Raw genomic sequence first — 25,133 nt, 5'->3', positions numbered from 1 at the left:
TTACCCTGGTTACCAGCGTAAAAGTAAAAAAAACAAACAGTACATGCTCACCTGCACGTCCCCCAGCGTCTGCTTCCTGCTCTGACTGAGATCCGGCCCTAAAGTGAAAGTGAAAGCACAGCGGTGACGTCACCGCTCTGCTGTTAGGGCCGGAGCTCAGTCAGTGTCAGGAAGCAGACGCTGGGGGACGCGCAGGTGAGTATGTACTGTTTGTTTTTTTTACTTTTACGCTGGTAACCAGGGTAAACATCGGGTTACTAAGCGCGGCCCTGCGCTTAGCAACCCGATGTTTACCCTGGTTACCCGGGGACCTCGGCATCGTTGGTCGCTGGAGAGCGGTCTGTGTGACAGCTCTCCAGCGATCAAACAGCGACGCTGCAGCGATCGGCATCGTTGTCGCTATCGCTGCAGCGTCGCTTAATGTGACGGTACCTTTAGGCAAAAACCAAAAAGGACCATACCCAATCCACCACACAAAGCTCGCAGGAGCTCATTGTTTTAGCATTTTTATCAATTTGCATTGTGCGTCTTCCATTGCTTTACAAAATCAACAAGCTAGTTCAATAGGTCATTAGCATATTAGCAAACAACATTATTCACTGACCCTGTGGAAAGATAAAAGTAAGGTACTGTGGGAGCTGACATCAGATGGCAAAAAACAGATATTCATCAATTAACAAATATCAACTCCTCCTACAAGAGACGTCAACATTAAGGTACCGTCACATTAAGCTGCAGCGATATAGACAACGATGCCGATCGCTGCAGCGTCGCTGTTTTGTCGTTGTGTGATCGCTGGAGAGCTGTCACACAGACAGCTCTCCAGCTACCAACGATGCCGAAGTCCCCGGGTAACCAGGGTAAACATCGGGTTACTAAGCGCAGGGCCGCGCTTAGTAACCCAATGTTTACCCTGGTTACCAGTGTAAATGTAAAAAAAAACAAACACTACATACTTACATTCCGGTGTCTGTCGCGTCCCCCGGCGTCCGCTTCCATGCACTGTGTAAGCGCCGGCCCTAAAGCAGAGCGGTGACGTCACCGCTGTGCTCTGCTTTACGGCCGGCGCTGACACAGTGCAGGGAAGCGGACGCCGGGGGACGCTACAGACATCAGAAGGTGAGTATGTAGTGCTTGGTTACCAGTGAAGACATCGCTGAATCCATGTCACACACACCGATCCAGCGATGTCAGCGGGTGATCCAGCGATGAAATAAGGTGCTGGCCTTCTAGCTCCGACCAACGATGTCACAGCAGGATCCTGATCGATGCTGAGTGTCAAACACAACGATATCGCTATCCAGGACGCTGCAACGTCACGGATCGCTATCGTTATCGTTGTTAAGTTGTTCAATGTGAAGGTACCTTTAGAGGGAAATCACAGAGGGACACAGAGCCACAAGAGAACACTATGAAAATCAGTAAAACATGAATATAGACAAAATGATACCCACATCCCATCATCACACACATTAAAGCCAGGTTCCATGTTTTCCTCGCAGAACATTGCTCAGAGTATCATACAGACTCAGCCAGCTTGACTTCTTCCCATAGTGTAACCTGGAGCCATCTCTTCCCCAAGTAACAGACGCAAATGCCCCCAACTATTCACATGTTGTAAAAGAAAACTTAGTTTACAAACCCTTTCACGACATTCGGCGCACATGTACAGGAGGTGCATTCCTGAAAACTCACCATACATGTATGGCGTGATGATCACGTGGTCTCACTCAGAGAGATGTTGCGACTCGCGATCAAAAGTAGATGTCAGCGCTATATGAGAGAGGAAACCCTGGGGCAATGCCCATGATCGGTGCTAGCAGCGGTAGCAGGCATTTAACTCCTCCTGATGCCACCGTCAATAGTGACAGCGACATCGATCGGCATCACAGAGGGAGTGAGATTGCGATCGCAATGTGCCTAAGGTCCCCATGGCCGTGGGCTTACCTGGGTATGGTGGCGTGTAAGCTCCAGCTCAGAGCAGGAGCTGACATGCCTTCTCCATGTGTGTGACGCACAAATCTAATGACTTGAAATGCAAAAGCACTGCAGGGTATTAGCTCTGCGCTCAGGGCAGTTAAAGTCCTATCCTGGGACAAGTTAAAAAAAAAAAAAAGTTTTAAAGAAAAGTTTTTAAATATTGTAAACTTATATTTAAAAAAAAAAATCATTTCTACAAAAATAAACAAAAAAGTACACATTTGGTATTGCCGCATCTGGAACGACCTGACCTATAAAACTGTCCAGCTAGTTAACCCCTTTAAAACACCATAAAAAAAGTGTGTCAAAAAGCTATGCTTTTATGATCATACCGCTGAATAAAAAGTGGCATAAAATGTGGTCAAAAAGTTGAATGTAAATAATAATAGTATAGCTGAAAACTTATTCTTGTCCCTCAAAAACAAGCCACCATGCATCTCAATCAATGCAAAAATTTAAAAGTTCTTGCTCTCGGAATAAACAATGCAAAAACAATTTGTTCTTCTATAAAATAGCTTTTGTGTAAAAGTGCCAAAACATAAAAAAAAAAAATATATAAATGTGGAATCGCTGTAATTGCACTGACCTGAAGAATAAAGCTACCTTATCAATTTTATGACAAGTGTAACAGCATGAAAAAAAAAAAAAAAAAACAATTACTGAATTTCTGGGTTTTGTTCATTCTGCCTCCCAAAAGTAGGAATAGAAAGCGATAAAAAAAAATAAAAAAAAAAATGTTGTGCAACCAAATATGGAACCAATAAAAACGTCAATTCGTCCCGCAAAAAAAAACAATTCCTTACATTACTGTTGGCAGAAATCTAGAAAAATTATAGCTCAAAATATGGAGATGCAAAAACTTTTCTTGTTTTGCATAAAAAAGCGTCTTTTAGTTGTTGACAGCAGCCAAACATAAAAAAGTATATAAATCGCTACAATCGTACCGACCCTAAAAATAAAGTCATCTAACCACTTATACTGAACGACGAACTGGGTAAAAAATAAATAAAACCAATTCTTCACCTGCTATTGATTTGTTCTTTCTGCCTCTCAATGATTGCAGTAAGGCTCAGCTCATATTTATCCTGCGCTCTACGCCAAGTGCTTACACTGGGGTTTCCATGTAAAGCGATGTCTTCCCTGGTAACCAGGGTAAACATCGGGTTACTAAGCGCAGGGCCGCGCTTAGGAACCCGATATTTACCCTGGTTACCAGCGTAAACGTAAAAAAAAACAAACAGTACATACTCACATTCCGGTGTCCGTCAAGTCCCTTGCTGTCTGCTTCCCGCACTGACTGAGTGCTGGCCGTAAAGTAAAAGCAGAGCACAGCGGTGACGTCACCGCTGTGCTGTGTCTTACGACTGGCACTGACTGTCAGTGCGGGAAGCGGACGCCGGGGGACCTGACGGACACCAGAATGTGAGTATGTACTGTTTGTTTGTTTTTTTACGTTTACGCTGGTAACCAGGGTAAACATCGGGTTACTAAGCGCGGCCCTGCGCTTAGTAACCCGATGTTTACCCTGGTTACCAGGGGACTTCGGCATCGTTGGTCGCTGGAGAGCTGTCTGTGTGACAGCTCTCCAGCGACCACACGACTTACCAACGATCACGGCCAGGTCGTATCGCTGGTCGTGATCGTTGGTAAATCGTTTAGTGTGAAGGTACCTTTAGTCACACATGCTTGTGGTGCTGTTGACTTTCTTTCTGGGCTTGTTTGACCTTCCCAACTTTACTTCATTCATTCATGTGTTGGTTTAATCCAGACACTGCAATGTCAATATGTACAGTACAAAGGGAACAAAGAGATATTTGTGTTTGGAGGTTTGTGGTTAAGGAGGAATAAAATAGGACCCAGTAAACCAGACACATCCCTTACAGCTGAAAGTTTCCTTTGTAGTTTTGAGATGTAGTACAGGTTTTCTTTACCGTCATCATAGGAGAGCATTTACAAAATCCTCCTGATATGATTGACTGTTGTGAAGTGCCCCCATTTTTCGGTCACTGAAAACAAATTGCAGCATGTTCCTTTTTTACTTTGATATCAGATGCCACTCACCCATTAAAGTCTATCAGTGCGTGGAAAACATCGGACGGCACTCAGATGACATCAGAGTGTAGTCTGATTTCCGCTGACTCACAGAATGCAGAAGATTGAGGGTATGTGTCCACGGTCTGGTATCCCAGCGCATTGGACGCAGCAGATACGCGGCTCTGCCCAAAGCCCTGCTTGTACGCGCGGCGATTCCGCCTGTGTTCATTGAACACAGGAGGAATCACCGCATCCTATACATAGACTGTGCGTTTCCGCAAGATAAATAGACATGCTGCAGTCTAGAAAGACGCGCCGCATGTCTGGTTACCCAGGTCTGTCACCTGCGTGTTTGTACGCATAGTGAAGATGTGATTTCATAAAATCCCCTCCACTATGCTGTAACATCTGGATGCTGTGGCTGTACACAGCGTCCAAATCCGCAGCAAATACTGAAGGAATACGTCCCATGGAAACATACCCCAAGACGTTTTGTCTCCATCTTCTCCTTACCAGTGCGCTTCAGTTCTTACATCCGATAGAACAGTATCACACTAAACTGACTTATTTATTGAGTGAAGAAATTCCAGAAACGTTTTGGTCAATACTTGACCTTCATCAGTCATCTGGATAGAGGAGATCTGTGTGGCAGTGCACTGTGTGGGAGTCTGCAGTGTCCACTGCTAAGACAGGAAGCGCTTCATTAATTTCTGGAATTTCTTCACTCAAATAAGCTGATGGATTTGGTTATCCTACTTGTGCACCACCAGAATTCCAGAAGTGCCATGTTTCCCTAATTACCTCATTCTCTGGGGCAGTCTGACTGTAGCATAATGATGATTTTCAGCAATGGTAGCTGGAATCCAAAATAAAGAAGCCCCTATCTTATCATAGACTTCTAGACGTATGAATATTAGTCAAAATGCTTATTGTTAGAATTTATCTAAAGCATGCAATGCAAGACCTCTTCCTTAAGAAAAATAGAAAATGTGGAAATTAGATCCTCTTACTTGGGAAGGGGACATGTGTTTGCCAAAACAAATTATACTAATAATGGTTCTCAAGGTGCTGGAAGTCTCGGCTGAGATCTTGTCTTTCGTCTAGAATTCCAGTTCAGGTCTTTTTGCACGACTACCGACATACTAACCCCAAATAGAACCTACAGACTGTTCAGATGAAGCAGAATAATAAATCTAATATTAAAATGTGTTCTGCTATAATTAAAGTCGATAAACAACTATGGTAATCGGAAATTAAACTGAACTATAAGGAAAATAAAAGTATTGTTCTGTGAGTTTTATGCTATTAAGATTGTAAATAGAATATGTAAATACCCACTTCTCTGCTTTTTAGGTTTTATGTGTTTTTTTCTTTTCACTGTCCCATTAAAAAATTATGTGCTTGAGGCTTGCTGGTCGTCCAGACTTGTTGTGGAAGGAACCTCAGCACCACAAAAGAAAATGAGACTGTAGGTCTTGCTGGAGTGATAGTTTACTTTGATCCAGCAAAGAGTGAAAGTCAGATATTGGCCAATGTTTTGACTGGAAGCAGTCTTTGTCAAGGACATCTGCGGCCTGTTGTCAGTGCAGGTAGGCAGAAATCTAGAAGGGCACTAACGTAAATCGTAAGATCTCTTTCATTTCAAGGAGAACCTGTGTGGAGCAGGAGTTGGGAATTAGGAAATACGGTAAGTAGGGAATAAGCTGTGGAATAATCTCATTTTACATTAACAATTCGCTGACGAACTTCTAGACCACTTTTTAAGTCAAAAACTGGAGTGGCGCACACCTTCAGTACATTTGATGTATTTTATAAAGGTAGACACTTTCTATAAGGGTCTAAGACCCTAAATAAATGTAGCATATGGCACAATAATAATAATAATTTTTATTTATATAGCGCCAACATACAGTGGGGCAAAAAAGTATTTAGTCAGTCAGCAATAGTGCAAGTTCCACCACTTAAAAAGTTGAGAGGCGTCTGTAATTTACATCATAGGTAGACCTCAACTATGGGAGACAAACTGAGAAAAAAAAATCCAGAAAATCACATTGTCTGTTTTTTTAGCATTTTATTTGCATATTATGGTGGAAAATAAGTATTTGGTCAGAAACAAACAATCAAGATTTCTGGCTCTCACAGACCTGTAACTTCTTCTTTAAGAGTCTCCTCTTTCCTCCACTCATTACCTGTAGTAATGGGACCTGTTTAAACTTGTTATCAGTATAAAAAGACACCTGTGCACACCCTCAAACAGTCTGACTCCAAACTCCACTATGGTGAAGACCAAAGAGCTGTCAAAGGACACCAGAAACAAAATTGTAGCCCTGCACCAGGCTGGGAAGACTGAATCTGCAATAGCCAACCAGCTTGGAGTGAAGAAATCAACAGTGGGAGCAATAATTAGAAAATGGAAGACATACAAGACCACTGATAATCTCCCTCGATCTGGGGCTCCACGCAAAATCCCACCCCGTGGGGTCAGAATGATCACAAGAACGGTGAGCAAAAATCCCAGAACCACGCGGGGGGACCTAGTGAATGAACTGCAGAGAGCTGGGACCAATGTAACAAGGCCTACCATAAGTAACACACTATGCCACCATGGACTCAGATCCTGCAGTGCCAGACGTGTCCCACTGCTTAAGCCAGTACATGTCCGGGCCCGTCTGAAGTTTGCTAGAGAGCATTTGGATGATCCAGAGGAGTTTTGGGAGAATGTCCTATGGTCTGATGAAACCAAACTGGAACTGTTTGGTAGAAACACAACTTGTCGTGTTTGGAGGAAAAAGAATACTGAGTTGCATCCATCAAACACCATACCTACTGTAAAGCATGGTGGTGGAAACATCATGCTTTGGGGCTGTTTCTCTGCAAAGGGGCCAGGACGACTGATCCGGGTACATGAAAGAATGAATGGGGCCATGTATCGTGAGATTTTGAGTGCAAACCTCCTTCCATCAGCAAGGGCATTGAAGTTGAAACGTGGCTGGGTCTTTCAACATGACAATGATCCAAAGCACACCGCCAGGGCAACGAAGGAGTGGCTTCGTAAGAAGCATTTCAAGGTCCTGGAGTGGCCTAGCCAGTCTCCAGATCTCAATCCTATAGAAAACCTTTGGAGGGAGTTGAAAGTCCGTGTTGCCAAGCGAAAAGCCAAAAACATCACTGCTCTAGAGGAGATCTGCATGGAGGAATGGGCCAAAATACCAACAACAGTGTGTGGCAACCTTGTGAAGACTTACAGAAAACGTTTGACCTCTGTCATTGCCAACAAAGGATACATTACAAAGTATTGAGATGAAATTTTGTTTCTGACCAAATACTTATTTTCCACCATAAAATGCAAATAAAATGATAAAAAAACAGACAGTGATTTTCTGGATTTTTTTTTCTCAGTTTGTCTCCCATAGTTGAGGTCTACCTATGATGTAAATTACAGACGCCTCTCATCTTTCTAAGTGGTGGAACTTGCACTATTGCTGACTGACTAAATACTTTTTTGCCCCACTGTATTCCGCAGCGCTTTACAAATTATAGAGGGGACTTGTACAGACAATAGACATTACAGCATAACATAAATCACAGTTCAAAACAGATACCAGTAGGAATGAGGGCCCTGCTCGCAAGCTTACAAACTATGAGGAAAAGGGGAGACACGAGAGGTGGATGGTAACAATTGCTTTAGTTATTTGGACCAGCCATAGTGTAAGGATCGGGTGTTCATGTAAAGTTGCATGAACCAGTTAACTGCCTAAGTATGTAGCAGTACAGACACAGAGGGCTATTAACTGCATAAAGTGTATGAGAACATGATGCGAGGAACCTGATTTTTTATTATTTTTTATAATAGGCCACACAGGGATAGTTAGGTTAATGCATTGAGGCGGTAGGCCAATCTGAACAAATGAGTTTTTAGGGCACGCTTAAAACTGTGGGGATTGGGGGATTAATCGTATTAACCTAGGTAGTGCATTCCAAAGAATCAGCGCAGCACGTGTAAAGTCTTGGAGACGGGAGTGGGAGGTTCTGATTATTGAGGATGCTAACCTGAGGTCATTAGCGGAGTGGAGGGCACGGGTAGGGTGGTAGACTGAGACCAGAGAGGAGATGTAGGTTGGTGCTGAGCCATAGAGTGCTTTGTGGATGAGGGTAGTAGTTTTGTACTGGATTCTGGAGTGGATGGGTAGCCAGTGTAATGACTGGCACAAGGTAGAGGCATCGGAATAAGGCCACGTTCACACTTTGCGGTTTTTACCGCGGATCCGCGGCGATTTTGATGCTGCGGGTCCACAGCAGTTTCCATTGCGTTTACATTAATATGTAAACCCTATGGAAACCGCAAACCGCTGTGCACATGCTGCGGGAAAAACCGCGCAGAAACGCAGCGGTTTACAACCCGCAGCATGTCACTTCTTTGTGCAGAATCGCAGCGATTCTGCACCCATAGGAATGCATGGAATGTGCGGATGGTACCCGGGGTGGAGGAGAGGAGACTCTCCTCCAGGCCCTGGGAAGCATAAATAGTGTAAAAAAAAAAAATAATAATTAAAATAAAAAATTATGCTATACTCACCTCTCAGCGCTGCACGCGGCCGCCCGGTCTCAGTTGCTGTGCGAGCAGGACCTGTGGTGACGTCGCGGTCACATGACCGTGATGACGCCCGGGTCACATGACCGTGACGTCACGAAGGTCCTTCTCGGCACAGCATCTTTGGAACCGGAGCGCCGCGTGCAGCGCCGAGGAGATCCGGACATCAGAGGGTAAGTATAACCAATTTTTTTTATTTTAAACATTACTATTGATGCTGCATATTGCTGCATATGCAGCATCAATAGTATAGGAGTAATCCCACAGCGGAAACCGCGGAACAAACCGCGATAAATCTGCAGGGATAACCGCAGCGGTTTTGCCCTGCAGATTTATCAATTCCGCAGCGGGAGAACCCTCAGAGGGACGCCGCAAAGTGTGAACATGGCCTAACGGTTGGTGAGGAATATGATCCTGGCTGCAGCATTCAGGATAGATTGGAGCGGGGAGAGTTTGGTAAGAGGGAGGCCAATTAAGAGAGAGTTACAATAGTCCAGACGAGAATGAATAAGTGAAACGGTAAGAGTTTTTGCAGAGTCGAAAGTAAGAAAAGGGCGAATTCTAGAAATGTTTTTGAGATGCAGATAAGAAGAGCGAGCCAGTGATCGGATGTGGGGGGGTGAATGAAAGCTCGGAATCAAAGATGACCCAAAGGCAGCGGGCATGTTGCTTTGGAGTAATGGTGGAACCGCACACGGAGATGGCAATGTCAGGCAAACGTAGGTTAGTAGAGGGAGAGAACACGAGGAGTTCAGTTTTTATAATTTAAATTTAGACAGGATTCTTGCCCAATTTTTTCAATAAATCTCTCCCTTGAAAAAAAAAAATTAACTTTTTTTTGTATTAGCAAATACAGCGATTTTATAATATAGATCGCATGTTGTTTAATCACAATATCTATGGAAACATGGGCGCCCAGAACAAATTGATTGATATGAAAGGTTGATAGAACAGGATCGGACTGCTAATAAACTATACTCAATGGAAGACATTACAATTTCATGAAACGAGGGGAAAAAACTAAAACAATTGACCTTAAATGGGCAAAACTAAACTAGTTTATGTGAGAAGAACAAGTGCTGCCCGCTGTCCTGAGATCTGTACACCATTGTTCTTATTTTCTATTAAGCAGTGTTTCCACATGTCCTGCTATCATATCACCAGATCTCCCCTCCACCCCAGGTGGGAATCCAGCAGATCAAGCTTCTGCTGACAATAGCTACTGGCAATTTTCTTTGTACACATGTAATTGTAAACAGGTGGGAAGATGCAGTAAAGGTACCTTCACACTCAGCAACTTTGCAATGAGAACGACAACGATCCATGACGTTGCAGCGTCCTGGATAGCGATCTCGTTGAGTTTGACACGCAGCAGCGATCTGGATTCCGCTGTGCCATCGCTGGTCGGAGCTAGAAGTCCAGAACTTTATTTCGTTGTCAGCTCGGCGTGTATCGTCATGTTTGACAGCAAAAGCAACGATGTCAGCAATGTTTTACATGGAGCTAACAACCAGTGAGAACCAGAGGCGTATCTAAGGGTTCAGGCTAGGGTGGGCGAAACACATCTGAGTGGGCCCCTTAGGCCGGAGTCACGCATACGCGAGATACGGCCAAGTCTCGCAGGTTAAAAACAAGCTCTGGCACCGATACTCCGGAGCGGAGCGTGGAGCTCCATGTATTGCTATGCGACCGCACGCTCCGCTCCGGAGTGCCGGTGCCAGAGCTTGTTTTTAACCTGCGAGACTCGGCCGTATCTCGCGTATGTGTGATCCTGGCCTTAAGGTACCGTCTCACAAAACGATTTACCAACGATCACGACCAGCGATACGACCTGGCCGTGATCGTTGGTAAGTCGTTGTGTGGTCGCTGGGGAGCTGTCACACAGACCGCTCTCCAGCGACCAACGATGCCAAGGTTCGCTGGTAACCAGGGTAAACATTGGGTTATTAAGCGCAGGGCCGCGCTTAGTAACCCGATGTTTACCCTGGTTACCAAAAAAAACAAACACTACATACTCACCTTTCGGTGTCCGTCAGGTCCCTTGCCGTCTGCTTCCCGCACTGACTGACTGCCGGCCGTAAAGTGAAAGCAGAGCACAGCGGTGACGTCACCGCTGCGCTCTGCTCTCACTGTACGGCCGGCAGTCAGTCAGTGTAGGAAGCAGACGGCAAGGGACCTGACAGACATCAGAAGGTGAGTATGTACTGTTTGTTTGTTTTTTACATTTATGATGGTAACCAGGGTAAACATCGGGTTACTAAGCGCGGCCCTGCGCTTAGTAACCCGATGTTTACCCTGGTTACCAGCGAAGACATCGCTGAATCCGTGTCACACACACCGATTCAGCGATGTCAGCGGGACCTCGACAACCAAAAAAAGGTCCAGGCCATTCCGACACGACCAGCGATCTCACAGCAGGGGCCTGGTCGCTGGTAAGTGTCAAACATAGCGAGATCGCTACTGAGGTCGCTGTTGCGCAACAAAACTTGTGACTCAGCAGCGATCTCGCTAGCGATCTCGCTATGTGAGACGGGGCCTTTAGCCTAATTATGTAAACAAACGTTACTCAGGTTATGTGCACATGTTCAGGATTTCTTGCAGAAATTTCCTGAGCAAAACAGGACATTTTCTGCAAGAGAAACCGCATGTGTTTTTTTGCGCGTTTTTACCGCGTTTTTGGTGCGTTTCTTTTGCAGATATTTCTGGAGGTTCCCAATGCAATAATATAGTGGCAAATCCGCAAAAAATCCACAAAATTAATGAACATGCTGCGTTTTTTACTGCAATGCATTTTTTGCGGAAAAAACGCATCATGTGCACAAAATTTGCGGAATGCATTCTAAATGACGGGATGCATAATGTATGCATTTTTTCGCGTTTTTATAGCGCAAAAAAGGTGAAAAAAAACGCGAAAAATCTGCAAAGTGTGCACACAGCCTTATGGTGGTTTTAAACACTCTTGTGGGCATCTCAGTTACATGTGTGCCGCACGTATTACACACACAGACATGGATATGTCTGGTACCGTTTTTTCTGGTATTGGAAATAAACGGACGTGTGAAAGAGGCCTTATTGAGGCTGCACAGTTAGAACATGGCCAGGAGTAAGCAAATCGCATACTTGTCGATATGGGTAACGGCGAATCCTTAGTATATGGGTTGTGAAGGGTCACAATTTTGCAGCCACATAGGAGTACCTGCAAACTTGCAGCAGGAGATCAGACAATCCCTTTAAATAAAGTGCAGCTAGAGCCATGGTTATTGTATGAGGGCTTGCTATACCAAGGCTGTGTTTCCATGGTCATGAAACCTTCCGGATTTGCTGTGGATTGGACGCTGCGTACAGCCGCAGCATCCAATCCACAGCGTCCAGATGTTACAGCATAGTAGAGGGAAATTTATGAAATCCTGTCTCCACTACGCGCACAAACACGCAGGTGGCAGACCTGCGTAACTGTACATGCGGCACGTTTTTATAGACTGCAGCATGTCTATTTATCTTGTGAAGAAGCTCTGTCTCCACAAGATGAATAACACAGTCTATGAATACAATGCGGTGATTCCGCCTGTGTTCAATGAACACAGGCAGAATCACCGCGCGTACAGCAGGGGGCAGCGCTTTTGGCGGAGCGGGGTATTTGCTGCATCCAAAGCGCAGGGAATCCTGAACGTGGAGACATAGCTAACAGCTGAAAATATAATAAGCCCCCTACATCCACCCAGACAACTATTAGATAATAATACTCCATGAAAAGAAATACAGCAGGCAGGCCCCTACAGCGCCACCCACCCCCACTACCCTAACTCAACTCCCCCTCTCCCCCTAACATTCACCCCACTCCCACAGTAGCATTACTAACATCATGTGCAGTGTCATTTGTGCTTCAATTTATTTAAAAGAAGTCGAACATTGCACTAAGTTTTACAGTCAGCAGCCCTTACATTTATAAATATGTCCGTCCTCCTGACTCCTGTCTCTCTCTCCCGTCTGTCAGTTTGTCCAGGTGGCAGGCCAGGCACTATCTTGGGCTCCTGGCACAATAAGAGATGCTGCTGAGTGCCGACTAGGACCTGAGAACAGCGGACCAATAGGAGCAGCAGACCTTGGGTGGAGGCGGAGCTATCTGCAGCGCTGCCAGCCTGTCAAGATATTATCAGGTTAGCAGCGCTCCAGCTCCAGCCCTCACCGTGCGCTCGCAGTGGGACTCTGCTATAGGCTGCTGTGCAGAGTGCAGAGTCTCCAGCTGAGCGGAGACCAGGCAGCAGCGCGTCGCCATGTCTGGACTGCAGAGAGCCGCAGCCGCTTATTGCTTAACACTGAAGCAGCCGCGGCTCTGGATGGGTGAGTGGGCCCCTCCTGCATCATGTTACAAGGCCCGGGGCAACGCTGCAGCTTGCGCTCCTGCCTCCTCCTGTACTCTGAAACATCAGAGAGCCGCGGCTGCTTATTGCTTAATGACTAAAGCGACCGCGTCTCTGAGTGGGCCCCTCCAAGTGACTGGGCCCGGGGCGATGGCCCCCTCTGCCCCCCCCAGTAGCTACGCTACTGGCGAGAACGATAAGTGAGTCGCCGTTAGGTCACAGGATCGCTCCTGCATCGTTCTGGAGCTGCTGTGTTTGACGTCTCTACAGCGACCTAAACAGCGACGCTCCAGCGATCGGCTCGTTGTCTATATCGCTGCAGCGTTGCTGAGTGTGACGGTACCTTAACTGCTCGGAGGCAGAGCAAGTGTTAACGTGGGGTTTAATTTAAAAGGTATACTACTGGCAGGGAGAAAACGGATAAAACAATATAAAGGAACACAGGACGTAACTCATGGGAAGCGGGTGTGAAGCATAGGGTAGGAAGTTCAATGATAGCAAACTTATCAGTCTGAGGACTTCAGAATGCGGTTAGTTCAGGATGTGGACGTTGGCGCCAAAGCAGTGGCGCATAAGGGGTCCAGTATGGTCCTGGAAAAGATGACGTCTTGGCTCCTGGCGGCAACGGTGATTCCTTGTGGTCCGGTCGGTGATCGGTGTGTCAGGAAACAATGAGCCAGACAGAGCACAGTCTTTCCTCCTGTCAGCGTACAGGGACAACGAGCAACTCGATACAGGTACAAAGGGAAACCCCTCACAGCCGGCGTCCCAATTCTCCCATCGGTGCGTGCGCAGGCTTATGTCCTGACTGGGCGTCCTGTCACTAATGGTCAGCGATGTCAGCGGGGACCAGGTATGTCGTTGTCGGCAGTCTCTGTTAACAGCTTTCTGTCTCTGCTGGTTTTTGCCCGCTCTGGCAGTTAACCCCCCGCAGAAGCCCTGACACTGCCCTCCTGCGCCATGCACGTTCCCACGGCAACTGTCAGGTTATTCGCAATTCCCTCAGCTAAGCCACGCCCCCTTTTCTCAAGTGCGGGAACAGTCCAGGGCCTTAAGCTTCCCCCCCTGCAACATAGGTGACAGCCCCAACGGTTCCTGACCCGTCACAGAGGAAGCACGCCTAGCTGGGATCTTCTCCTTACATAGTAAATAGCTTACTCCACATTATATTACTGAATGCCTGTACGTAGAATAATTTACTATGTTAATGTGTACAGCCAAAACAAATGTATACTGACATCTACCACCTTGGTGATCAGAGCCCTTTGGAGGCTTATGAAATATATGCTCTGTTGTCATATGAACAGGGCCTTACTGGGCCCTAGAGGCTTTACATGCATATTAGTAAGGTTAGACTTCTTGTAAGGTGCAGAAAATGGGTGCAATTATGCTTAAAGGGAACCTGTCACCCCCATCAGGCGTTTGTAACCTAAAGAGCCACTTGTGCAGCACAAATGCTGCATTCTGACAAGGTGGCTCTTTTAGTTATGCTCCCTGCCCACGCTGAAATTAACGTTTATAAAATGTGCCCCCTCATACCGTTAAACCGTCCCGGAGGCGGGACTTTCCTTCCTCAACAGACGCAGCACAGCCGTCACACCGGGCCTGTGTAGGCCAACATTTCGGATTTTAAAATCATTTTTCAAGCTGGTGTTATAAAGTATTCTACTTGGGTCGAAAAGTGGCAGAGGCAGCTTAACAATGATAAGTGTAAGGTTATACACATGGGAAGATCAATATCACCATTACACACTGAACGGGAAACTAAGGGCCCCGTCTCACATAGCGATTTACCAACGATCACGACCAGCGATACGACCTGGCCGTGATCGTTGGTAAGTCGCTGTGTGGTCGCTGGGGAGCTGTCACACAGACAGCTCTCTCCAGCGACCAACGATCAGGGGAACGACTTCGGCATCGTTGAAACTGTCTTCAACGATGCCGAAGTCCCCCTGCAGCACCCAGGTAACCAGGGTAAACATCGGGTTACTAAGCGCAGGGCCGCGCTTAGTAACCCGATGTTTACCCTGGTTACCAAAAAAAACAAACAGTACATACTCGCCTTTCGGTGTCCGTCAGGTCCCTTGCCGTCTGCTTCCTGCTCTGACTGAGTGCCGCCGTACAGTGAGAGCAGAGCGCAGCGGTGACGTCACTGCTGAGCTGTGCTCTCACTGTACGGCCGGCAGTCAGTAAGAGCAGGAAGCAGACGGCAAGGGACCTGACGGACATCAGATGGTGAGTATGTACTGTTTGTTTTTTTTGGTAACCAGGGTAAACATCGGGTTACTAAGCGCGGCCCTGCGCTTAGTAACCCGATGTTTACCCTGGTTACCAGTGAAGACATCGCTGGATCTGTGTCACACACACCGATTCAGCGATGTCAGCGGGACCTCAACGACCAAAAAAAGGTCCAGGCCATTCCGACACGACCAGCGATCTCACAGCAGGGGCCTGATCGCTGGTACGTGTCACACATAGCGAGATCGCTACTGAGGTCGCTGTTGCGTCACAAAACTTGTGACTCAGCAGCGATCTCGCTAGCGATCTCGCTATGTGAGACGGGGCCTTAAATCTGGGTAAATCTGACATGGAGAAGGACTTGGGGATCCTAGTTAATGATAAACTTACCTGGAGCAGCCAGTGCCAGGCAGCGGCTGCCAATGCAAACAGGATCATGGGGTGCATTAAAAGAGTTCTGGATATATATGATGAGAGCATTATACTGCCTCTGTACAAATCTCTGGTTAGACCGCATATGGAGTACTTGAGAAAGCAACAAACAAGCAAAACGTACGTTGGGGGCTCTGTTGGATTCCTCTGGTGCCATCCACCCCATTCTGGTATTAGCTGCTGGTAAGCGCCATTTACAGCTATTTGCTTTGATGATTATATGGTTAGTTTGGGTTAGCACTTCATTTTTTTTTTCTTTAGTGCTACTCATTTTGTTTGGTGCTGGCTGCAGGGAAGTGCTATTGTATAAGGATTTATTCAATGAGACCATACTATTGCACTATATTAGCACTTTCATTATGGCATGCCTTCCTGATTTATGTGATACTGGCAGCTACGTTGGGTATATGGCATTCATGATCTTTCGTGTCATCCTGTTGTAATTTTTACTGTGCGTCACACCTTATTAAATTTTCACAATAAAATACTCTTTTTAACCTAAGTACTCCCTTTTCCTCCTAATTTTTCTATATGGAGTACTGTGTACAGTTTTGGGCATCAGTGCTCAGGAAGGATATATTGGAACTAGAGAGAGTACAAAGGAGGGCAACAAAATTAATAAAGGAGATGGGTGAACTACAATACCCAGAGAGATTAGCAAAATTAGGGTTATTTAGTCTAGAAAAAAAGATGACTGATGGGCGATCTAATAACCATGTATAAGTATATAAGGGGACAATACAAATATCTCTCCGAGGATCTGTTTATACCAAGGAAGGTGACGGTGACAAGGAAGCATTCTCTGCGTCTGGAGGAGAGAGAAGGTTTTTCCACCAACATAGAAGAGGATTCTTTACTGTTAGAGCAGTGAGAATGTGGAATTCCTTGCCTGAGGAGGTGGTGATGGCGAACTCAGTCGAGGGGTTCAAGAGAGGCCTGGATGTCTTCCTGGAGCAGAACAATATTGTATCTTACAGTTATTAGGCTCTTTAGAAGGATGTAGATCTGGGGATTGATTCTGACGGAATATAGGCTGAACTGGATGTATAAATGTCTTTTTTCGGCCTTGCTAACTATATTACTATGATACTATATTACTAATTTACTGAGAAAATGACTTCTGGGTTTTCATTGTCTGTACACCATAATCAACAACATTAAAGGGAACCTGTCACCCCGTTTTTTCAGTATAAGATAAAAATACCGTTAAATAGGGCCTGAGCTGTGCGTTACAATAGTGTATTTTGTGTACCCTGATTCCCCACCTATGCTGCCGAAATACCTTACCAAAGTCGCCATTTTCGCCTGTCAATCCAGGTGGTCAGGTCAAATGGGCGTGGTGACATCGCTGTTTCTTCCCCCAGATCTTGCTTATTTTTCCGTTGGTGGCGTAGTGGTTTGCGCATGCCCAAGTGCCGAATCCACAGCGTAGGTGAAGAAAAAGAGCGCGATCTGCGCTATTCCCCTGGTTATCGGTGGGGGCGGCCATCTTCCTGAGGCCGCGCGTGCGCAGATGGAGAGCTCTGCTGCCCTGGGCTTCAGGAAAATGGCCGCGGGATGCCGCGCGTGCGCAGATGGGGATCGCGGCGGCCATTTTCCTGAAGCAGAATCAGGGTACACAAAATTGTTGTGAATTCTGCTTTTGGGCTCCCTCCGGTGGTTGTAGGTGGTAATGCAGTTGTCTCTGGGTTGCAGCCCTGGTCAGGTGTATCCGCTGATTGCAGTTCTGACTGGGGTATTTAGGCGTGCAGGATTCATTAGTCCTTGCCAGTTGTCCATTGTTTTTGGAGGTTTTGTCCTTGCCTGGTTCCTTCTGCCTTGCTGCCAAATCATGCTGTGTGCTTAACAATTTAGTGCTATTCAGTGTTCTTTTGTCCAGCTTAGATTGTATCAGTATTTTCTCAGTCTTGTTGGATTCTCAGGAGTTGCAGATATAGATTCCATGTCTTTAGTTAGATTGTGGAACTTTTTTTTTAGAGTTTTAATACTGACCGCTTATTATTCTGTCCTATCTTTCCCTGTTTAGCTAGAGTGGCCTCTTTTGCTGAAATCTGTTTTCTGCCTGTGTGTGTCTTTCCTCTCCTATTCACAGTCAATATTTGTGGGGGGCTGCCTATCCTTTGGGGTTCTGCTCTGAGACAAGTTAGTATTCCTACTTCCATCTATAGGGGTATTTAGTCCTCCGGCTGTGTCGAGGTGTCTAGGGTTTGTTAGGCACACCCCACGGCTACTTCTAGTTGCGGTGTTAGTTCAGGGTTTGCGGTCAGTATAGATTCCACTTCTCCTGAGAAAGTCTCATGCGGCTCCAAAGTCACCGGATCATAACACAAAATACACTATTGTAACGCACAGCTCAGGCCCTATTTAACGGTAATTTTATCTCATACTGAAAAAACGGGGTGACAGGTTCCCTTTAACAGAAATAACCACTTGAAAAAGATCACTCTGTTTGTAATGACTCTACATCAGGGGTGAGCAATTAATTTTCTTGAGGAGCCACACAAGAGACAATGACTGTTATGGAGGGCCGAATCAATAGGCTGAAATTAATTATACTCAATATTAATATCAACATATTATAATTATATTAATAATTATATTAAGATTAATTAAATCACTTAATATTGAGCAGAATTAAGTATGCTAACATCCCCTATATACTATTTGAACCCGAATATAGCCTGTTTAATATATCGTACATCTGAGGCCCACACAGCCTCCCCCAGGGCCAGCATCTGAGGCCCACACAGCCTCCCCCAGGGCCAGCATCTGAGGCCCACACAGCCTTCCCCAGGGCCAGCATCTGAGGCCCACACAGCCTTCCCCAGGGCCAGCATCTGAGGCCCACACAGCCTTCCCCAGGGCCAGCATCTGAGGCCCACACAGACTCTCCCCATGGCCAGCATATGGGTCCCACACAGACTCCCCGTGGTCATATAATGAGGCCCACATAGCCTCCCCATGTCCATGTTAAGAACCCCATAACCTACCCATGTCCATGTTAAGACCCCCATAGCCTCCCCACGTCCATAAGACCCATATAGCCTCCCCATGTCAAGATCTCCATAGCCTCCCTTTGTCGATAAGACCCATATAGCCTCCCTATGTCCACGAAACATATATATATATATATATATATATATATATATATATATATATATATATATTTTTATTTTTTTTTTGTCTGAGGGGTAGTTCCGTCTTTCTGTCGGCAACTTCCGTCACGGAAATCCCGCGTAACTGATTGGTCTTGCCAGCTGCCTGTCATGGCTGCCGCGACAAATCAGCGACGGGCACAGTCCGATTAGTCCCTCCCTACTACCCTGCAGTCAGTGCCCGACACCCGCATACTCCCCTCCAGTCAGTCAGTCACAGCTAGTATAAAGGAAAGATAATGGTGTGCACTCAGCCTTAGAGAACGAGGTGCTGGTGTAATAGACCAGAGGTCTCAAATATGGTAAGATATAAGATTCACCGCACACTCTTTGACAGCATAAAGTAAAGTGTGAATTTATTGTACACACAATCTGGGAGCGGAACAGAATATACAGCTTATGCAATCTTTTTTACAACGTTTCGGCTCCACCAGAGCCTTTGTCACGTGATCGCTTCTTCCAGTATAGACAGTAATAGGTAGAAGCAAATTGTCCTATTGGTATTAATCTTACCCTAGTAGGGTGTAAATGTCCATATGAAGCAGCCAAAGTACTGGATCTGGAAAGCCTTGTGTAGTAAGCGGCGCTCCCGCTCAAAGCAGGGCGCGGGAGCGCCGCTTACTACACAAGGCTTTCCAATCACACGCCCATTCGCAGCCAGACTGCGCCTGCCGCTGATTGTTCGCGGCCGGCCACGTAGTATATAGCACAACCACGTAGTATATAACAGCCCATGTAGTAAATAGCACAGCCCACGGAGTGTACAACAGCCCACGTAGCATATAACACAGTTCACGTAGTATATAGCCCACGCACACAGTATAACACAATGATGATTCCAGAATTCGCGGCAGACTGTGCCCGTCGCTGATTGGTCGAGGCCGGCTGGCCTCAACCAATCAGCGACGCTGGATTTCAAGGACAGACAGACAATTAAACCCTTAGACAAATTGTGTATTTATATATATATATATATATATATATATATATATATACACATACATACATACATACATACATACATACATACATACATACATACATACATACATACATACATACATACATACATACATACATACATACATACATACAAAGTACCATCTTATTAAATCCGGGACAAATGGTCTTATTGTCTTTTCAATGACTGAAGAATGTCAAGTCAAATCTGATTACTCAGTCGTGACAATATATGCTGTTACTTGTAGTCCAACCATACAAGCTACTTTCTCTGAATGCTTTTTTAAATGCTTTAAAAGGGTGACATTTTTGGTGCATGTTACAACTATAAATCTCAGTAACAATACAAATACACCAAGAAAAAAAAACAATTCTAAAAACAAAAAAAAGATCCTTAGGACTTGTGCAGACAACTGTAGTTTCGATCAGATTGTGACCTGTCAATACATTGGATCGCACTTGGAATAATGTTACTCAATGAGGCTGCGCACTTGTCCAATTTTGTCCTCGAACCAAGCAGTGCAAGGAAAAATGACATAATGGAGAAGGAGAATTTTTTTTGTATTTATTCTCGGATGGTCGTGTGACGTTAGCATCAAAATGTGTGAACAAGAGGTAAGAAGTGAAAATGCATCAACTGATCTCTTCATTTCCCTTCATTATTTATGGCATACAAATGGTTACATGAGTCACATGGATCCATTACAACATTCTTCTGCCATTTCTCATTGTGTAGTAGAGCAAGTCACACATGGTGAGAGGCTCCTCTGTAGTTACTCCTGGCCAGGAGGCTGAGTGTGTTCTAGAATATGTACACGTCTCTGCGCCTGAAGGGGGGAGGAGGAGCAGCCAGAAAAGTTTACTTTGGAGGTAGGATCTGTCCCTGACAGTCCTTCCTGATCAGCCGATGTGCCTGCAGAGAGGATACACCATATACAGAGATCCCTGCCATCATAGCAGAGAGGATCATCCATACCCTACATACAGAGATCCCTGCCATCATAGCAAAGAGGATCATCCATACCCTACATACAGAGATCCCTGCCATCATAGCAAAGAGGATCATCCATACCCTACATACAGAGATCCCTGCCATCATAGCAAAGAGGATCATCCATACCCTACATACAGAGATCCCTGCCATCATACCAGAGAGAATCATCCATACCCTACATACAGAGATCCCTGCCATCATAGCAGAGAGGATCATCCATAACCTACATACAGAGATCCCTGCCATCATAGCAGAGAGGATCATCCATACCCTACATACAGAGATCCCTGCCATCATAGCAAAGAGGATCATCCATACACTACATACAGAGATCCATGCCATCATAGCAGAGGATCATCCATACACTACATACAGAGATCCCTGCCATCATAGCAAAGAGGATCATCCATACACTATATACAGAGATCCCTATCATCAGAGAGGATCATCCATACACTATATACAGAGATCCCTATCATCAGAGAGGATCATCCGTACACTATATACGGAGATCCCATCATCAGAGAGGATCATCCATACACTATATACAGAGATCCCTGCCATCATAGCAGAGAGGATCATCCATTCACTACATACAGAGATCCCTGCCATCATAGCAGAGAAGATCATCCATACATACTATACAGAGATCCCTGCCATCATAGTAGAGGATCGTGCACACACTATATACAGAGATCCCTGCCATCATACATGATCTCAGAGACCACCATCACTCCTTGGCTATAATGTTGCCCAAGCATTCCTCTAAGGCCTCATACTCATTTGCGAGAAAAAAAGACGAGTGCAATCAGATAAAAAAAAAAATTGGATTGCACTCGGACCAATGTTATTCAATGGGTGACATCTGACCTGCGACTTTTTTCTCAGCTGAAATCGGACTGCTGCGATTTGCTGCGTATCTCGCACGAGACTCGCCAATGCAAGTCAATGAGTGCGAGAAAAAAAAAAAAAAAAAATCGCATGACATATGGACCATCCGTATGCAGTCTGTTTTTACAGATACCTTGCCATTCTGTGGCATAGAACACTGTAAATGGTCCTGTAAGGCTACGTTCACATTAGCGTTAAGCTAATGTGCGTCGGATTTGCGTCGGCGACGCAGCGGCGACGCATGCGTCATGCGCCCCCTATACTTAACATGGGGGACGCATGCGTTTTTTTTTGTTGCGTTGTGCCACACATGCGTCTTTTTTGCCGCAAGCGTCGGACCAAGAAAACGCAACAAGTTGCATTTTTCTTGCGTCCGATTTTCGGCAAAAACCGACGCATGCGTCGCAAAACGCAGCGTTTTTGCGTGCGTTTTGCCGCGTTTTTGCGTGCGTTGTGCGTTGCGTCGCCGACGCAGCGGCGCACAACGCTAGTGTGAACGTAGCCTAAACTGTAGAAAAATAGTTGCAGAGAAAAAAACGCATTACATACGGATGTTATAAGGATGCTATTTTTTTTTTCTTGCAAATGAGTATGAGCCCTAACATTGAGATAGCCAGCACATCTGTGACTATGTGACAAAACTTTTCACATCTTCGGGTAAAGTAGTCCATGAGCCGGGCCAGATATCGGTACCACCCGGAGTGACTAATTTTCTTTGGTATTTTTAGGTAGATGCATGTCTGTAGTTTATTTTTTGATATGATAGCCCTTACATATACGTAGCTTATTAACCCCTTCAGCCCTAGGCCTATTTGTACCCAAGTGCCTAAGCCAATCTGACCTGTGCCACTTCATGGGCTAATAACTTTGGAACGCTTTCACCTATCCAAGCCATTCTGAGATTGTTTTCTCGTGACATATTGTACTTCACGTCAGTGCTAAATGGGAGTCAATATATTTTACCTTTCTATATAAAAAAATGCTAAATATTCGGAAATTTTGGAAAAATCGGCAATTTTTTAACTTTGAAATTCTCTGCTTTTTACAAAAATACTGATACCCCCCATAATAGTTATTAATTTACACTCCCCACATGTTTACTTCATATTGGCATCATTTTGAAAATGAAACCTTATTGTTTTACGACGTAATAGGGCTTATAGTTTTATGCGCAATTTTTCACATTTACAGCAAAACCCACTTTTCAAAGGACCAAGTCACTTCTGAAGTCACTTTAAGGGGCTTACATAACAGAAACCACCCATAAATTACCCCATTTTGCAAACTACACCCCTCAAGCTGTTCAAAACTCATTTTTAAAAACTGTTAACCCTTTAGGTGTTCCACAGGAATTTTAGCAGAATGAAGGCGAAATTTCAAAATTTCATTTTTTTTCCAGATATTACATTGTAATCCAATTTTACCTGCAACCTAGCAAGGGTTAACGGCAAACCCAAACTTGGTTACCCTAATTCTGCAGTTTATAGAAACACCCCACATGTACTCGTAAACTAAAGTATGGGCACACAGCACAGCTCAACACGGAAGGAGCGCTGGATGTTACTTTTCATTGTAAAATCCTGCACATTAGACAGAAAGTGCAGCTCCCAGCCCATGCAGGGAGGATGGGACTTGTAGTTCCACATGCCCTGTGCCTACCTTGCAGCTGTGCAGACAGGGACTCCTGGTGCTGCTGGTACTTCAGTGACAAGGCTTCGGCTTTCTTCAGCTGCTTCTGTAACTCATAGTTCATCAGAGCCCCATAGACAAATGCAATGGCCCCGGCCAGGAGGGCGAGCGCCTGCAGGATCCTCTTGTGCCGCCTGGAGCACATCCCGTTTCCCATACTCGGATGGGCTGAGCTCCCGGGCATCACACGGACGCTGGCATGGCTGCTGCTGCAGCGCACTATGTGGCAGTCCCGCCGCGCACCCACAACTTGCCCTCCGCACCTCTCTCCTATTTGCAGCGCCGGCCGCAGGGAGTGAGCTCCGGGCAGAAGTCCCGGTCCAGCGGCTGCTTGGTTCCTGCCACTCGGCGGCGGCGGCACACAAAGGAGGGCTGGCTCCTAGGAAAACATCCCAGCTATGTGTGCTGCCGACAGCTCCGGGCCTCCAGCACTGGCCTCTGCCTCCGCTTTTTTTTTTTTTTTTTTTTAAATGCTTTATTGAAATGTAACAACACTATCACTGGTACTGTGAGCCCCCCACCCCAACACAGGCAGGGGCACAAGAACACTCACTGCTTACATTTCATACTTAATTTTTTTTTTCCAAAAACACTAAAAAAGTGTTAAAATAATAAAAGAAGTTGTAGCACAAATCACTCTACGGCCACATCCACACCATTAGTTTTTATCGCGGTTTTGCCTGCTTAAAAATGCAACATCTTATCAGGGTATGTGCAAACGTTGCGGATTTGCAGCAGTTTTCCATCAGGATTACAGTACCATGTAAACCTATGGAAAACCAAAACCGCAGTGCCCATGGTGCGGAAAATACCGTGCGGAAACGCTGCATTGTATTTTCCGCAGCATGTAAATTCTTTGCGTGGATTCCGCAGCGCTTTACACCTGTTCGTTTATAGGAATACGCAGGTGGTAAAACGCAGGTGAAATCCGCACAAAAAACGCTGAAAATCTGCAGGTAAAACGCAATGAGTTTTACCTGCGGATTTTTCAAAAACGGTGCGGAAAAATCCGCACATGAATCCGCAACATGTGCACATAGCCTTAAGTTCCAGCAAAGTGGTGGGATTTCTAGAAATCTCGTGCCCCCTGAGCCGCAGCGTGTGAATTTCTCTTGTGAGTACAGTGAGTTTTTTCTGCGGATTTTCCCCATAGACTCGCATTAGATGCAGAATATGAACTGGTAAATATCACACGTGCGTTTTTAGAACAATTCTGTGGCGAAAGAGCATGAAAAAGAAATGTAATTTGCACATGACTGTATCAATAAAGTTTTATAAAACGTAAATACCAGGAAGTATCAAAACCAAAGTAGCTTTATTTAAAACATGACATATCAGAGACAAAAAAGTGATAAAAATGCATGTAAAAAAGCACACTTACAAGTTCAAAGAAAAAACCCAAGTGACCTAATTTACCTAACAGGTGCAAAAATTCACCAAAACCTCATTATGTAGCCGCTACATTCCCACCATTAGCTTTTAGGCCAGTCTCACACGTCCAGATAATTTCGGTACCGGAAAAATCGGTACCAGAGTTATCCGTGTCCGTGTGCTCATGTGGCAGATCAGTGTGGCACACGTGCGGCAGCCGTGTGCCGCCCGTGTGCCGACTGGGTACCACACAGACCATGCAGGAGACAGCGCTACAGGAAGCGCTGTCCCCTGCTTTGGGTGCTGAAGCCGCCATTCATTTCTTCTCTCCGGCAACGTTCGCTGGAGAGAAGGAATGAAAAATCATTTTTTTGTTGTTTTTTTTGCGGTTGAAATAAAGTTCCCGGTAACCAACCCTCTCCCACCCCCTGTGTGCC

At 45.5% G+C, this 25,133-nt stretch overlaps 1 protein-coding gene across 4 annotated transcripts in view; it reads right to left on the bottom strand.

Annotated features, from left to right (window-relative positions):
• Nucleotides 1–23,782, bottom strand: part of GOLIM4 (golgi integral membrane protein 4) — a 134,033-nt gene extending 110,251 nt beyond the window's left edge. For 2 of the 4 annotated variants that reach the window (XM_077290603.1, XM_077290605.1), the window contains exon 1: nucleotides 23,296–23,655. In XM_077290603.1, coding sequence (XP_077146718.1) covers nucleotides 23,296–23,509 — 214 coding nt within the window. In that variant the 5' untranslated portion in view covers nucleotides 23,510–23,655. Of the gene's footprint in view, nucleotides 1–23,295 lie in introns of all 4 variants that reach the window. The other 2 variants (XM_077290604.1, XM_077290606.1) reach the window with 2 other exon arrangements.
• Between the last annotated feature and the right edge of the window lie 1,351 nt (nucleotides 23,783–25,133).

This window comes from Ranitomeya variabilis, chromosome 2 (assembly GCF_051348905.1).
Source record: "Ranitomeya variabilis isolate aRanVar5 chromosome 2, aRanVar5.hap1, whole genome shotgun sequence".
NCBI lineage: Eukaryota > Metazoa > Chordata > Amphibia > Anura > Dendrobatidae > Ranitomeya > Ranitomeya variabilis.
This window is presented reverse-complemented; position numbering and strand designations above follow the sequence as displayed.